The following is a 16,457-nucleotide window of genomic DNA, read 5'->3' as shown; positions in this document are numbered from 1 at the left end:
AAAGAAAAATGAATAATACATTTTAGCTGAAGGTACTTTTTTCTTAACGCGTTCACATTTTCTGCCTGGAGAAACAACGAGCGACACCTACTGGAAATTATATGTTACTCTAATTTCAAGGCGCGTGGTCGCGTCTAATCATGACTATAATCAGTTATGTTCAAACAAATCAACAGATGTACAGTTCATTGTTAGATAAATAATAACCGAAGTAGGAAATTATAAAAGCAAAGAAATAAGTTATTCCATTCAGTTTATTAATAGTAAACTGTTTGTTTACTTTCGAATCAGCTGGCGTCTAGCGTCCTTAATTGACCACTAGCTACTGTAGATGGCGCCGTGGGCGCGTCGCAGCTGACTGGGGTGGGAAACAACGCCGTTGCTAGGCAACCCTCCCCCAAGCAGCCACCCGTCCCCCACTACGAGAGGGGGGCTGCCTCATCCCTCACTCGCTGAAGTCCCTCCCACAAGCCACGCGGTCGCAACACGTGGCGCAAACTTTACAGCGAAACAAGATCATGCTACTAATTTAGTTCGGTAGATTGTAAACACACCAGTAGATTTAAGAATAAGCGTTTATTTGTGCACAAGGTTAATACAGAATTTTAAGTACACTTTATTATCTACAGTGCTAAATAAAATTGCCAGCTAAAATTCTTTCATTCTCATCACAACATTACGTAGGTTAAATATGAAATGGACGAGAAGCCATTTTGAATACGATGTCTGCCTATGCATCAATGGTATTCGTCTATCGATAACAACTTAATAAATATCCTATTGATAACATTTCTTGTGACTAAACATTAAGACCCGTATATTTTGTACCTACAATATTTTACATATAATGATTTCTAGTGATTATCTTCACAGCTTAAACTATCAAAGTACCGACTTAAAAGGCATAACGTTTGAGCGATATAAAGGGGACCCGTTGGACGTTCTACATTTGACAATAACGGGCCGTCTCATAAACATAGTTAGACCCATTTTCACCGACAACTTAAACGACCGTTTTTTCTTAAAACATTGCTTTGAAAATGGAACGTGCAGATACATAATAAACAGATGTTTTATGGTCTAAACACGGGGTCTAAATTGTCATTTAAATCAAACTACTTCATATTGATATATTATTTAATCCAACGTTTCGGATCCTTTACAGCATCCATGGTCACAGGCATACAGCCTGTAACAGTTGTTTCATTTAAATGGCTTATATTCACGTAAGTGTCATAAATCAATATGTTGAAATTGTCGATGAACTTGGGCCCTAGTTGAACAATTTTATAAATCACAGCTTACCTTATGCCAGGTACGAAAATGTCTACTGCTTGGTCAGCTCGGCTTCGAAGCTTCATAGTGGTAGCGAAGCAGGAATGTTCATTGTTCTTATTTCTATAAAGCAGGTACTTCAGCTACTCTCAGGAGAACCTCTAGCAGGTCCCCCACGTGACCGACCTATTTAAATGAACATTCATTAAGATATGCTATCTGAAAACGATAATCTTAAAGTTTGTTGAACCCTAGACATAGAATAGCATCTAGATAGATCGGCAATCGAAGGATGATAGTGAATCCAAACATTAAATACATCTGTTGAGCAACTTTTACATGACTACTCAATTAAAGAATCTGGTTTTTCTTGATTTTGATCGTAGAACATTGAAAAGCATAGCGGGTTTTGTTGCGCCTCCAAAGTACGTGCGATTAGCAACTTACCACAAATGTGGTTGTCTGTCACGCATTGCCAATCTATCTAATTTTAGTGAAACTTTGCTTCAACCAGTCTGTAAAAGATGTCCAATCATTGAGAATATAAGTAGCTTTGAATATAAATTATTTCTGGATACATATGCTCAAGTCCACATTACAGGTTGGGTCTTCAAGGTGGAAACTTCAAGTCACGATAAACTATCATTTATTATTTATTTATGAGTTATTTTAATGCACAATTAATAGCTTAGCCTATCGTGAACTTTTATTATATTTTAGATCTTAAATCTATGAACTACTGCAGGACCAAGAGATGCCGGGGAGTTTGAAGCCTGGGAACAACATTCAATTACAAATCTTGAACATAAATAATAAGCATTTTTGCATTCTCTTGCGTTGTTTGCTCTAGCAAGAATAAGAAGGCAAGTGCATGATCTTATAATTTAATTAAACTTAAGTTGGCCTAGGTACCTAATATAACTAGGAAAATAAAACAATAACGTAATTTTCAGCATCTTTAATTGCAATTAAAACAGAAAAAATATCAGTAATCAATATTATGTAGTATTATTACATGACTTTTTTACGTTTAATATGACTCAAATTTATAAAAAAAGTTTATTATAAGTCCCGATTTTTACAATACAAAAAAGTAAATAAATAAAAAATAATTTCCATAAAATAATATTGCAGAAGTCAATATACGAAATGATTACTTACAAACCCATTAATGCTAGTTTGGTATTAGTACTCTGTATAAAGTAAATAGGTTACAACATACAAACAACGTATTATCACTTCTACATATTGTTTCAATAAACGCAAGTTATAACATAGATGTGACCTATTTGTACATTTTGTAGCCAATCTACTGACTGTTCACAGCGTGGAAATGAAAGAAGTTTTAACATAAAAAAGTCGTAGAACTTCGTGTAAAACTCCTTCCATTACAACACAGATATCCTTCGCAGGAATCATTTAGACGGAGCGAATAAATTTTGATGTCACAGTTTATACAATGAAGTAGTGTAGAAATTAAACGAAAAAAATTACAAAAGTAAGTACAAATAAAAATAATAGCCAATTCATAACATAATTTTCAATTTCAACACGTATTATGCGTTTTCAGTCATATTATACGTTAAGTTCGATTCACACGCGGTAACTCTTGCATCTGCATTTAAGTGACCAACGAACCGCCTAAAATAGTGGTTTTAGAACCTCGGCCGGTAAAGATTGGTATCTAACTAAGCACACCTATAATATCAGATCACAAATATCTAGTATTCACAGACAAGTGTCTCTCGGTACATTACCTAGCTATCGTTTGTTTAACGTGAGAACATCTCAGTTGTTAGCAAAACGCACCCTAGCAATAGCATCGAAATACACCTAGCACTTAGATACAAACAGACACGAACAAAGACAATCTACGTTCAGTACATAAGCCTTCTTGACTTAGTTCTCCTTTAACAAGGCATACGCAGACGATCTATCGCTTGAGTAAATTAATAAACTCAACGTTATCCGTCACGCATTGCAAAGCTGGGTTCCCATATTTATCTGAGCCCTAAGTAAAACCTGCTTCATAATCTATTTGCAATGATGACCCAGCTTAAAGGCCATTAGTATTTCTCTCATATTTGCTAGAAGTAATCTCGTCGCCGTCATCTGACCGAGGTGCAACTTCTTATAAGATAGAAGAGCTTCCGCGCGCGGTTTTGTGGAGCAGACATCATAAAACGCTACTTAAGTTCCATATGAAAATGTTATCACAAATGTACCGATGTTTTGTCCGCGTATCACCGGGCACTCGAGAGCCGCTGCTGAGCACCCACGCGGCAACAGCGAGTACTGCGTGATCAACCTCGATTACAGCTACGTTAGCAAAACAATGTAAGCCTATCTAAATTTACATTACTATGTCGATATTTTGACTAGCACTTACAGTCAACGATGGTTCAGGATTTAACTGGCCAATGGGAACGAATCGAATACTACGCGAGTACATCGATTCGAGCTGTCCTAAAATGGTTCGCTTGTCGACTTTTATTAATATTAATTATGATATTTTAGAAGGTGAACACTTTTATTTGAATGCAATGTAGATAATAATTACAAAATTCCAAGATCTATTTACTTCAAATTCCATTCTAGGTACGCCACAAGAACCTATCACTACTGCTATTAAAATACGGTTGTATTTAAAGATTGTTTAATATTGCAGTAACCCGGAAAGAGACGTTATCTACGTGTATTAGCACAACTGTTTGTCAACTAGTCTATTATAGTGTATATATTATTAGCAATAATTATTTGTAATTATTTAATAAAATAATATTAAGTGGTAATTTTTTTATGGTTAATAATGATAAAATAATGCAAAACCTTCTCAAGTAGAATGTGTTAGCGTATGAAAATAATATAAGGATGTTTAATAATGTGTGCGAAAGCGTTCTGAACTAAATAATTAGGTCTACACATAGAAACGACATAAAGCGAGGGTTCACTACATCGCATGTGACATGGACCGGTGACAACATCTACCTGCAAGATAGCCAAACTGCCGACTCATGAATATTTTAACTTTCAATCAGAAGCCACACTAAGCTGTTTTCGTCTATACACCCTCGAACCAGCGTTCGCTGTAATCTTTTGTTTAATAACTTACTATATTAACTTTATGATCCATATAGCACTAATTAAAACTATAACTTCCAATAGAATATGAGTACACACGAGCAGAAAAACGTGTCGAATGTATTTACAAAAATAACTGTTACTTTACACATGAACATTATTTAATGAGGCGTGTAAATAATTATGATTTTGTTACACGAACCGTGCGGCGCATTCAGGCCAATAACTTTGGTACTCAAGTACTGTTACAATATTGTAACTGGACCTGATGCGAGCACTATGATATTTATTGATTAAAGCAGCGTTATACGAATGCCACCATTATATTCGTGTATCGTGTGCTCCAGTTATATTATATTACCCAGATATTAGTGGCTACATTCACGTGTGACATAGTGAATACAATAGAATATTATATACCTAATCTATTTATGCACCATAAGTCATTTGATAAAAATAACACCAGCAACTACTAAAATGAAAAATAATAAAAATAATTTCATAACATACGTTAAAAAGATTCAGTCGAAATAAAATTTCCTACTTACCTCGAGAGCGATACACTTGCTTAGAAATTCATAACATACAAGTAAGCTATATCATAAAATTCAATGTATATGTATTAATTAATAAATCCATTAATCGCAAGAGTATCGCCCCACATCTAAAATAATTAAAATTTTAAATGAAATAATTTCAATTCATTACATAAAAATCTAAAAATAAATTAAAGTATAAAATTGTGATGCAGATGACAACACAGCCGAAATGGTCACATTCCTTGAGAAAATTTATAATAACTATCGTGTATTTATTATTATAATATAATGTTCAATATATTCTTTTAAACTAACTAACACTACTAAAACGTATTATTTGGTGGTTACATCTTGTACATACTTTTAATGAGATTAAGCTTGGACAGAGGTCGACACAACTTAAAGAAAAACATCGCCCTCGGCCAAGCGATTCTTGACGTGAGCAATATTAAATAACGACTATAGCGCCAAGAAACCATATAGCCAAATATTAAGCACACATAGTAACTATATGAATGATACAATGTAGTAGTGTATATAACTTAGTTATATAATGCCATGTGAGACATCACGATCGGACATGTGTGTGTGAAGTGATCAACACATTGAGTTACACATTACTCGTTAATTTAGGATATGTATGGCGGTACTCCTTTGAAGAGTAACAATAATAAATTAGCAGACCTTATATCATCCTGTCCATTGCACAATCATTCCCCATACAAGCATATCCTATATTAATAAATAATGCAAATAGGATAAAAATGGATACGAAGGACACCACACATAAATCAATTCCTAATTGCGTTTGCAACCAAACACGTGAGATATAAAACTTTACTTAAGAAAATACTGATCGACCGACACTTCGCTTATCCTTTTGCTTCGACGGTTTGGAGATGTGACACAGAGTACAACTATAACACAGATTACAGGAAATAGAGAAGGGTACATTCATAAGATCAGGTTGACATTAAGCTATTACATATCTCGATATTAAATAAGACAATTAACATTTGTGACTGCTTAGATCTTACACATAATAACTTGATGTCAGATTAACTTACAGCAGGACAGAACAGAAACATTCACTTAAATAATAACACAGATAAAGAACGAAGTGAATCAATCCGACACAGAATCTAATACACATCAATCTACGGGGTACATCATAGGTTCATGCACGGAATGACAGTTTCAAACAGCTTCAAACATATAGAGGTATATTCGCGGAGAATAAAATGACTAGCGGAGATGTATTAAAGCAAAATTTCCAAAGAAAGTAGCGCGCCGAAATGCGGGTATTCGGCGGACGAGATATGTTGCTGGCTCCTACTCATACGTCTTCTTTACCAATCAATAAATACCTCCTTCACGGTCAAATCTACAATCTTTGACGGATTCATCTTGATTAGACAAGAAATCCGAACCTCCCGTTAGTTCTAGTAACTGATCACGCCTGCCGTTCTATGCTTGACCTACAAGAAGGGTTGATCTACCAGCCTTATGTCATCTCCGCTAATCTTTCCTTCGTCGGTGGGCATATTCCATGCATCTCCATAACCGTCGTCCTATTGTAAATCCTCGAGGATAACTACGTAACTTACGCGTTGATGAGCGTCGCTGGTTTGGTGGACGTACACACATATACATAGTCCGAATCGGAGTCGAGTCGCACACGGCTGGCCTTGCGTTAGGCGGTCGCGACTTGCCACACTATCAAATGGCTCTTGGAAGCGCGCTCGGCCAGCGAACTGTGGCCGCTCGAAGCGCCGTCCTCGGCCACTACCACACTGTCCTCCATTTCCGAGTCCGCTGCAAATTAAGTTTACACTGATTATTTTGTCTAAATAACTCGTAACATTACATACTTCACAAATTCCCAGTGATATGTTGAACCTGAAATTTTTTCCATCGTGGATACCAATAACATATTATTATCATGGCTTTAAAAAGACGATGGGAATTTTGTTAGAATGATAAACATAGATAAGTGCTAAAACAAAATTTAACTGCACAATAAAGAGAAAAGGGTTGTTTTTTTTATTTAATTTGCTGCTAAGACATGTAATGATCAGCGTGCTCCTACCACATTTAAGGAAACACGTGATAAAGAACTTTTAGTGGACTTCGTATTACAGCAAGGTTTCTGCTGCATCTCCCAAAAATGTTGCTAGAACATTACAAAACATAAGTGCATCACTACAGCACGTAAAATCGTCTTTTGTTTAGCGACATCAAAGCGAAGAGAAATAACACATTCAGAATTGTTATTCATTATCTTACAGGTAGACTATCGTACAAACACAGAAACTGTCTGTTAATATTTACATGACTATATACTGGTATTAGCAATATACACGTTAGCAATATTAAGAACATAATCATATAACGTTATGTTACATCGTGCTCGCTGCCGACGAATGTGTTACACCGAAAACCAATGTGTTAGTACTGAGTTTAGTGGTAAGTTGAAATGAGTCTAATATGCGTGAACTGATGGTATGATGTGAGGTTTTGACAGACTACTCAAACACATAAAGCGTGACATATTTCCATATACCAACGACTATCTGGTGTATAAATGCTGGCAGATTTTCTCCTCTGCCTTATACACTTGTAAGCAATGACAGCTGTCAAAACCTCGATAATGAAGACCCATTGTACATATGTCGAAGTTAAACGTGAACTACATGCTTATGTTAGCTTCAGTGTTATGTATCAGCAAGCAATCATGCTGGTTTTATTCTAAAATGTAACGTACCAGTAATAAATATAAATTAATTATGCTACGTTCAGGTACGTTCAGGAGTCTCTTAAGACCTGCCATACAATGACGTGGGAGGCTGTGTCACGTATGTCATCAGCATGCTCTTCTAAATCGGCAAAAGAAAAAAAACCGGGGAAATTAAAATCATTAACTGCATTATGCCTATTCAGTTCGTATTTTCCACTAAAACTGTGACTGAATATTTTTCGTTAAGTACTGTTTATTTTACAATACTTATCATTCTTGAAATCTTTTATTTCGTTTTGATAAATGCTTCTGCTTTACTCTAAAGTAAAAATATTAATTTGACGAATAAAAATTGCAAGCTAAAACAAAACAAAAACGTCCACACCACGTGTTAGACAAATGATCATACCAAACATCAACACATTTTAGTAGAAAACACCTGAAATTCAAATCAAACAATAGGCACAAATCCTTATGATAACGCTTTACTCCTACATTTAAAATAAAACGAATCTTATTACTATGCGTTGAAGCGTATAAGCGTCATACTAAAGTCTACTATTATTAAGCAAAGCTCACTAAACGCAATGGGGATGAGTTTTAGACTACACTAACGTGCATATTGCTTGTTTTGATTTAGTTTTAAATAGCTATGAACGAGTTTCATGGATGTGTATGCTTATAAGATTATACTCCTAACTATGGCTAGTTTCTCGTGTACTGTAGCGATTCAAAATCGACGCCGTTTTGGTGAAATAGTGTAATGGTCGAAATAGTATTTTTGTCGATTTTTGATTCAGTATTTTAAAATGTAACAAGATGAAAAGTTGACTCAAGGCGCTTTTGTAACAGACATTGACTGAAAATAATAAACTAGACGAACCATTTCATATAAAAAAGCAAGTCAATGTAGTTGAATTAACAGAATTCATGTAAAATCGAATAAGATAATTGAAAGTCTATTGGTTGTTTAAAAACTATTCTCCGATAGAAGCTGGGTCTAATCACGGTTACCGCTAAAGTACGTATAATAATATTTCTAGCATTAGCTTACCATGTACATGAGCAAATATTTTTAAATATCAATTCTACTACTCTTTACGATTTTCCTTACACGTATCAATTAAAATCATGCTAGCAGTGATACATTGCGAAATACGTCGACGAGAATTTAGCATTTTAGTACACAATAATGGTTGACTGTCAGTATAGATAATTATAATGACGTGATGGTTTTTTGTAAACGTATTAGAATTGTTGATTTATTAAGATGATTTTTGGAGCCTGGTACGAATTTGTTAATTTATTAACAAACTTCAGTCATCAGTTAGTCAATATCAATGCATTGCATATCTCATAGCGCACTTGAACGACTCTGCCCCTACCCAGCAAAAATAATATCATTCAAATATTATTTGAAGACTCTTATCTTACACTAGCCGTTTTCCCGCGGTTTCACTCGCGTCCCGTGGTAACTACTGCCCGTACCGGGATAAAATATAGCCTATGTTACTCGTGGATAATGTAGCTTTCGAATGGTAAAAGAATTTTTAAAAACTGTCCAGTAGTTTTTGAGCCTATTCATTACAACCAAACAAACAAACAAAGGTTTCCTCTTTATAATATTAGTATTAGTCTTACATACGTGAATTATATTATTTATGCCTGGAGGAACGGAGTCGTCAATTTGCTATGACCTTCTTCCATCTAACCTTTATCCTTAATATCGTGCAAATATCGACACAGACTTTACATAGCCGAATTGCTACCTGACGCCTGACACTCAAACACTTATTACTAATAATGAGATGCATTAACAGCAGTATGAAGGCAAAAAAACATACCTATTCTGAAGTCAATATATCCTTCGCCGCCCGATATAACCAGCATTGGTGGCATAGTCGGTGAATGTCGTCTCGGAGACTCGGGGGTACGAGCTGGAGAGCCGGCGACTCCGGGAACTGCCACGAAGAATGTTACGGCGTCCCGGTGGCCGTGGAAACTTAGCTGTGCTTGCGCCATTGAGCACCACGGTATGTTGCCGGTAGGACATGCCGCTATGGCCGCTGTGGAACAAGTTTTAGTTTAGTATGCTTGTTATTTTGTTGTCTGAATAAATATGGGATGCAGATACGATTTTGTGGTCTAGCAATTCTTAAAAATAGTGTACACAATTTTTTTGATATTATCTAATGACTTTAACTTAGTAAACGGAAAACAATTAAAACGACAGGAAAGGCGGTACTCCTTCAAACCACGCGTATCGTGAAGAGGTTTGAGTTTGAGTTTAGAGCCCATACCACTGTTACCTAGAACAAAGTGCAAGATTATCGGTGGCCACCTATTCCTTATATTTTGACTACTCAATCTTAGTAAAAAGCACAGAATATGGAAATAAAAAATATACAAATAACTTACGTTGCGCCGGCGACCTGGAAGTCGACGGCTGGGGTCCAATCTGGTCTCTACTCGACCCTTCAGACAGCGGCACAGATATAACCACTCCATTACTGGTACCGATCCAAAGTCGGCCCGAACTGATCAGTAGTGCCGTAATCCTGACTAGAGAAAACCCGAGCTTGCCCGTACCGAGCATCTTGCTCACATAAGGCTCTATATCAACGTCTTTCAAGTGTTGGTAAGTGTGAGCGTGGTATAAACGGAGAGTTGAGTCCATTTTGATTGTGACCTGGTGGACAAAAAGTTCGTTACAATATCTATAGTAAGTATTTATTCAAAAAAATGCTATGGGAAGGAAATAACCTGAATAAAAGTGTGAGTTTTCAAGTCATTTCATTACATTACTGAGAGAAATATGACAACATAAAGATATAGAGGTCCCTCACAGTTTAATACTTATGTGGCATCAGTAATCCAATGAGTTAATGGGACAGACCAAACTAATTCAATCACTATTCTGACACTGCAGTAAAAGGTTTTATTTTTAGGTAAAAAATCTTTAATATAAGTTGTACTTACCCAAACGCCGTCTCCATCGCAAGCCATCTGGCGCACTTGACTCTCCTGCCTCGGATGAGCTTCGAGCGAGTGCAGTAGCAAGCGTGAACGAGGCTCTATGACATGGACCTTGTTTCGATAGCCACACCATACTGTACATCCCACCGCACTTAGGCAACGCACTGAAATCATTGTTTAGTATTAACCACATTACTATTATAAAGAAGAAAGATTTGATTGTTTGTTTGTTTGAATCGAGTAGGCTAAAAAACTACTTGACCGATTTGGAAAATGTTATCACTGTAGGGTAGATATACTGCACCTAAGTAACGATGTAGTAAATTGTATTCAGGGACGGGGAAAAGTTAATTCGGAATGCGAACGAAACCGCGGGGAATCAGCTAGTATTGTTATACTAATGTATATAGGTCGTAACATCGCTGAGCAGAAACCATTTATAAATATCAGTGGGGAGATGATCACGGGGCCACATTCGCGTACATTCGATCAATCAACGCGGCTTTGACTTAGCCACGAGCTCTTTACCAACAGTAGTTTAACAAGAACCATATAGGATAGAAAAGGTATCGTATCACATTAAAGTCACGAATGTTTATCAGAATATGTATAAATAATGAAAGCTCAACCTTTAAGAACCATAAAATTAAAGATTGTTGACCCACACTAGTAATTTCTTCAGTATCTTGGGCTAAAATACATTTAACACAACACCCTGGCCCGGAACAGATTTGTATAAAAATGCAGAAGCAACGAAAACTATACTTCTATTTATCTGTGACTATGTATTTGGACATTTCATGTATTTTTTTATACGAATTCGCTAGCAAAAAATAATGTTACACTATAAAACATTATTATCGAAGTTTCTCATCAAAAACTACTGGTAACTTTATAATAGGTTTACCCAGGTCAGGTGCAAAACAATGCTACATCGCCATGCTTACCAGAGCACTTAGGGTCGCCTAAAGTGAGCAGCCAATACTGTCCAAAGTCCCACTGTCCGTCCGCATGCCTCGCGAATATTGCGACGGTACCATCAGCGAGTGCCACGATGCTTCGAGACGCGCACGCTACGATGGCCAGTATGGCGTCATTTAACTTCACCCTGCAGAATAAAGGAAATATAATAATTGATATTCGTTTTTTGTTGATTGGATTTTATTTGGAGTATCATTTGTGTAAACATGAATAGTTTAAAAGGTAAGAGCAACGCAAAGGCATATCTAAGAGCATTGTAAACTGGGTGTTATATGCCATATAGTGGGACATATTGATCAAAGAAATAAACTGGCTATTTAATAACATTCTATCAAAAATGCTATAATGAGCCATCATCATTTATTTGTACCTCAAATAAATGATGTTACTGAAACGACCAAAACATAGTTAAGTAGCCACAAAGGCAACAAGAAATAAAAATTGCTTACATATTGAAGTTCAAGTCCACCAACAACATCAAAATTATTTTCTTAACAACTGTTTACTATGAATGTTTACAGTTATTTTCAGAAAAAAAAACGGACGTCTATATTATCGGTGGTCTTGTGGTTAAAAAATATCCTTACCTAGCCAAACATTTCTTATAGTTGCCAACAGCGGAGTGTACATAAAGGTTGCCACTCTTAGTTCCGAGCCACATCGTCGCCATAACGGTGGACATTTTACGAGACTCTTGAGTGGCTTCTGTTGGCGGGTCCGTTTTAGACTGCTGCTGGGCGAATGCCTCGATGCCGGGTTCTGGGGAGTTTAGATGTCCTCCTAAAACAAAATATTTAAAAAATACTTAAGAAACTCTAAAAAATAACATTTAGCGTTTATCAGTCTAATTTAAAAAATACATTGTCTCTCTGGATGATTCACGGGAAGCGACCAAAACAAAGCTTGTCGGGTCCTTTTGCAATGTAAGTGTGCGCATGATTCTTTGAAACTTTATCATAGTAGGAGGGTAGGACTTATTTAGTTTGTAGTTGGATACAATAGAGGATGCGGTTCATTTGTCCATTCTTGGGCAGTCGTTACGGGACTTTAGGGTACAGAAAGTCTGACAAAAGGGTATCATGTTGCCCACTAAAGACCCCCTCTAAACAATGTTTTGTTTCTCTATAAACTATATAAATTCCTATGTCCCTCAGTCACACCATCACGCATGTAGACGTTGACCGATTGAGCTGAAAATTAGAGGGGAGGTAGCTTAGATCCGGGAGAAGGAGATAGTTTTTTCCATTTGGCTACGGGTATCAGTTATCTTAAGGTGCGGGCGGAAACTGGTATAAAATGTATGTATGTATTTACCATTAACAGGTGTGGAACTGAGCGGCGGGCTGTCGGGCGCCGGCGCGGCATCATCGGCCTTCACCGTCGGCTCTTCGCTCTGTGGCTGCGGAGCCGTTTCGGGCTCGTTCACTGGTGTACTCGGCGGCGTCAGTATCGGAGCTTTGACCTGCGAAAATATTTAGTTATATACTATTTGTTTACAATGTAAGTTCTTGAATTAGATGAATGGACTATATATTGTTTAAAAGACTTGCTGACTTTAATCTGTTTAGAGAGTACGCAACTTATTCTCTTTTCCCGTTTTGCTATATGTTTTTGGTCAATCTTATCGATACCACTTTTGTGGACATAGGGTGAATAGAATTGAATAATCATGCGTGCTCGTATAATTGTTTCATAATACATGATTATTATCTGGCTATACTGAAGGCGAGAAACATCATGCGATTCCTACCATCGAGACGCTATGATCAAGTATATATAAAGCGGTATATTTATTAGTAATGAGATTAAATAATGTAGTTACCCGGCTGCATCCAATGATATTGAGAGAAAACCCTTACAAGGAAAAGGCTAGGCAGATGGTACATAATTTTACTTACCAAGCGCGTGGTGCCGACGACGACGGCATCCTTATCACCATTCTCTTCGCTACCGTTGTTCTTCGAGGTCACATCCACGGAGTCTATTCTACCGGCACAGAACAGCGACTGCAACAAAAGATCATTTTTATAATTGGCATGTTATGTGGGAAACAGTGACTAAGCAATAACACAGGTTGATAATCGATATTGTATCTTCTTAAGAACAGCAAGCTGAACATAAAGCTATGATGACTTTTACAGAAAGATCAAACTAAGATATACACACTCTTTGCTTCAAATAGGGTTGTTTATTTACAGAGGCGCAGCATCTTTATGAGACACAAAATACTTTCAGCGAAATGCTAAAGTAACCTGTCTGTCTGTCGCAAATCAAATTTGGAACACAGGTAGCCAAAATTCTAATTAAGGTCGTAAGCCCTGGTACATAAAAGGCCTACGTAGGAACACGATGGATTTTTAGTCAGTAAGTCTGACTCTCCCTCACCGCTGCTAAGCCACAGCGGGGGAGGGCATTAGATGAAAAAAGGCGTTTTATCAAGATACGGCAATACACTTTGGCGGTTCAAAAGTACTTTGAATCATACTTTTTGATTTGACTTCAGTTACCTAGTAAACATTAAAAATAAATACATACAGGGTGTCGTTTCTCGCTGGCGCCGGCGATTCTCTCCTGATATTCTCTGTAGTCTTCAGCCACGGCGCCCGGCACAGAGGCCACGCATAGAATATGTTTGTCTGTCACCGGGAACGACTCTATCACCTCCGCTGGGTTGTTTGCATCGATAATCTGGAATTAATATCGATTTTAGGACATATTCATATCATCATCATCATCAGCCGATCGCAGTCCACTGTTGGACATAGGCCTCTCCAAGTGCACGTCACTGAGATCGATTTTCGGCTTCTCGCTTCATATTCATATAGGTTTGTTATAAAGTACAAAAATGAGGATTATTACGGGCAGGTGATTTACTGATTAGTAGCTGTTGATTGTCCTTTTTTGAGCTCACGTGCTTAAGATATGTACCTCCAATGGACATTCAAAATAAATAAAGTATAATTCTGCGTTGTTTTGATTCACTAAGGTGAAGATTCTAGACTGATTAAGAAATATTTAATTAGCAAACTAATTGTAACTCTTAGTTCTAAAGTAACAGATATCAGGTTTAACTTATAAACCAATCGTGTGCCTGATGGCTTCGTAGAAGTAACATAATAGGATCTTTCTTACCATAACAATGCCCTTATTCTGGTTGCTGGAACATATCCAGACGAGGGATGATAAGTTTTTTTCCGTGTATTCAACGTTCTGAGTGGACTGCAACTGCTGGTTTATTTGTTCCACTTCGGGAGAATGGACCGACTGAGCTTTGCTCATCTCGTACGCTAAGGATAAAAGATTTGTATAAGTCACTTATGTCATAGAGCTGAAGAATTAATTTCAGGAACCGTTGGCCAATTTGTAAAATTACTTTATATCCAGTGGCTCAGAGTACTTTATACAGAAGCGAGGGGAATAGCTTAACCATTTACACTGACTACTAGATTGATAGCTTGATTGATAGATTGCTAGATTGATAGCTTTCGTTACCACAGAAGTTAAATTCCTTTAGCAAGTGATTATTTTCTTTATTAAAATGTTTACCAACAGCTTCCGTGTACAATGACAATGTGACCGATACTTGAACAGTCACGATCGCATATAACTTTCCCAAAGAAACTTTTTTTTATACTCGTTAGTTTAATCCTTAAAATGTTTTAAATTATGACATTCGCCAGAACTGTTTTGCTGTTTTTATTCTCAGCTACATCCAGATAGACTGGATGCCGACCCCAACATAGTTGAGAAAGGGGCTTGGGGGATGGAAAGACTTGCACTAATAATACGAAATATTTAAAATATTTACCTAGTGACATGGTGTTCTCTGTCTTGTCGTCCTGGTTGGCATAGAACACACTCTCTCCGACCATACAACCACCATCAGGGGTGCGGCCTCCGTTCAAATTGACGGCGGCTGCACACAGCAGCGTCATACGGGGCTCGTTTTCAGCTATAGGTCTGTAATTGAAAGTACTTTTAGAATGCAATATGGGACAATAGGTAATCCTAATATTTATTACATTTTAATATGTTAATATTCTTGGTATGAAGCATAAGTATGTCCGTCACAAGACGACGTCTACAAAGAAGAAAAAGTAGACCAAAGACTCAGCCTTTCAACTTACAATACATAAAAGTATGTAAGTACCACAGACTCAGCCTTTCAACTTACAATACATAAGTAAATTATAATCATAATTGAGACCATGTTGTTATTGTAATTGATGTCTATGAACGTTTTGAGACTACGACTGACCTGCAAAACACCGGTACGGGTACCGGGACGCCGCCCGATGAAAGCGACGTGACCGAACTGGGGCCCTTTTGTCCCTGGCCGCTCTTGCTGGGCAGACTCCACCCGTAGGCCTGAGTGCGCCCGTCTTCTTTGCGGACGTGGGCCCGCACCTACACGCACACACACGCAATGTGTACGATATCAACGTAACACCCATACAAAACTCAAGGAGAAGCGGGGAAAAACAAACACAAATATAAACGTACATATTTAATTAGCGATTAAAACCATATAAAGTAACTATAAATACGAAACACTATACACATGCCTATAACTAATATCACTTAATGTCACTAGCACTGTTCAATAAGTTGAAAACTGTGCCGTCATTGATTCAGCTGAAAACAAAAGAAAGGAAAGGAAATTAGGTACAGGGAGAGGAAGAAATGAAAATAAAACACAAACAGAACATTGGGTCCAAAGATGGCACATTGAAAACGAACACACAAGTCTATGGGAGATGTACACTGGATGACGTGAAAAGCATCTCGACAGGGGAGCAGAAGCTGTGGTGATGAGTGAGCTACAGCGTACGCGAATGATTGTTCTACTGCGAGAGTTGCGAACTGAT

At 37.2% G+C, this 16,457-nt stretch overlaps 1 protein-coding gene across 4 annotated transcripts in view; it reads right to left on the bottom strand.

Annotated features, from left to right (window-relative positions):
• Positions 1-2,218: 2,218 nt before the first annotated feature.
• Positions 2,219-16,457, bottom strand: part of LOC110374492 (JNK-interacting protein 3) — a 36,885-nt gene continuing 22,646 nt past the window's right edge. For 3 of the 4 annotated variants that reach the window (XM_049848212.2, XM_049848143.2, XM_049848274.2), the window contains 12 exons: positions 15,848-15,996; positions 15,398-15,549; positions 14,722-14,876; positions 14,125-14,277; positions 13,488-13,595; positions 12,904-13,051; positions 12,177-12,369; positions 11,556-11,716; positions 10,612-10,772; positions 10,051-10,321; positions 9,477-9,698; positions 2,219-6,710 (listed from right to left, as the gene is read on the bottom strand). In XM_049848212.2, coding sequence (XP_049704169.2) covers positions 6,589-6,710; positions 9,477-9,698; positions 10,051-10,321; positions 10,612-10,772; positions 11,556-11,716; positions 12,177-12,369; positions 12,904-13,051; positions 13,488-13,595; positions 14,125-14,277; positions 14,722-14,876; positions 15,398-15,549; positions 15,848-15,996 — 1,995 coding nt within the window. In that variant the 3' untranslated portion in view covers positions 2,219-6,588. Of the gene's footprint in view, positions 6,711-7,659; positions 7,772-9,476; positions 9,699-10,050; positions 10,322-10,611; positions 10,773-11,555; positions 11,717-12,176; positions 12,370-12,903; positions 13,052-13,487; positions 13,596-14,124; positions 14,278-14,721; positions 14,877-15,397; positions 15,550-15,847; positions 15,997-16,457 lie in introns of all 4 variants that reach the window. The other variant, XM_049848331.2, reaches the window with a different exon arrangement.

This window comes from Helicoverpa armigera, chromosome 1, assembly GCF_030705265.1.
Source record: "Helicoverpa armigera isolate CAAS_96S chromosome 1, ASM3070526v1, whole genome shotgun sequence".
In the NCBI taxonomy this organism is placed as follows: domain Eukaryota; kingdom Metazoa; phylum Arthropoda; class Insecta; order Lepidoptera; family Noctuidae; genus Helicoverpa; species Helicoverpa armigera.
This window is presented reverse-complemented; position numbering and strand designations above follow the sequence as displayed.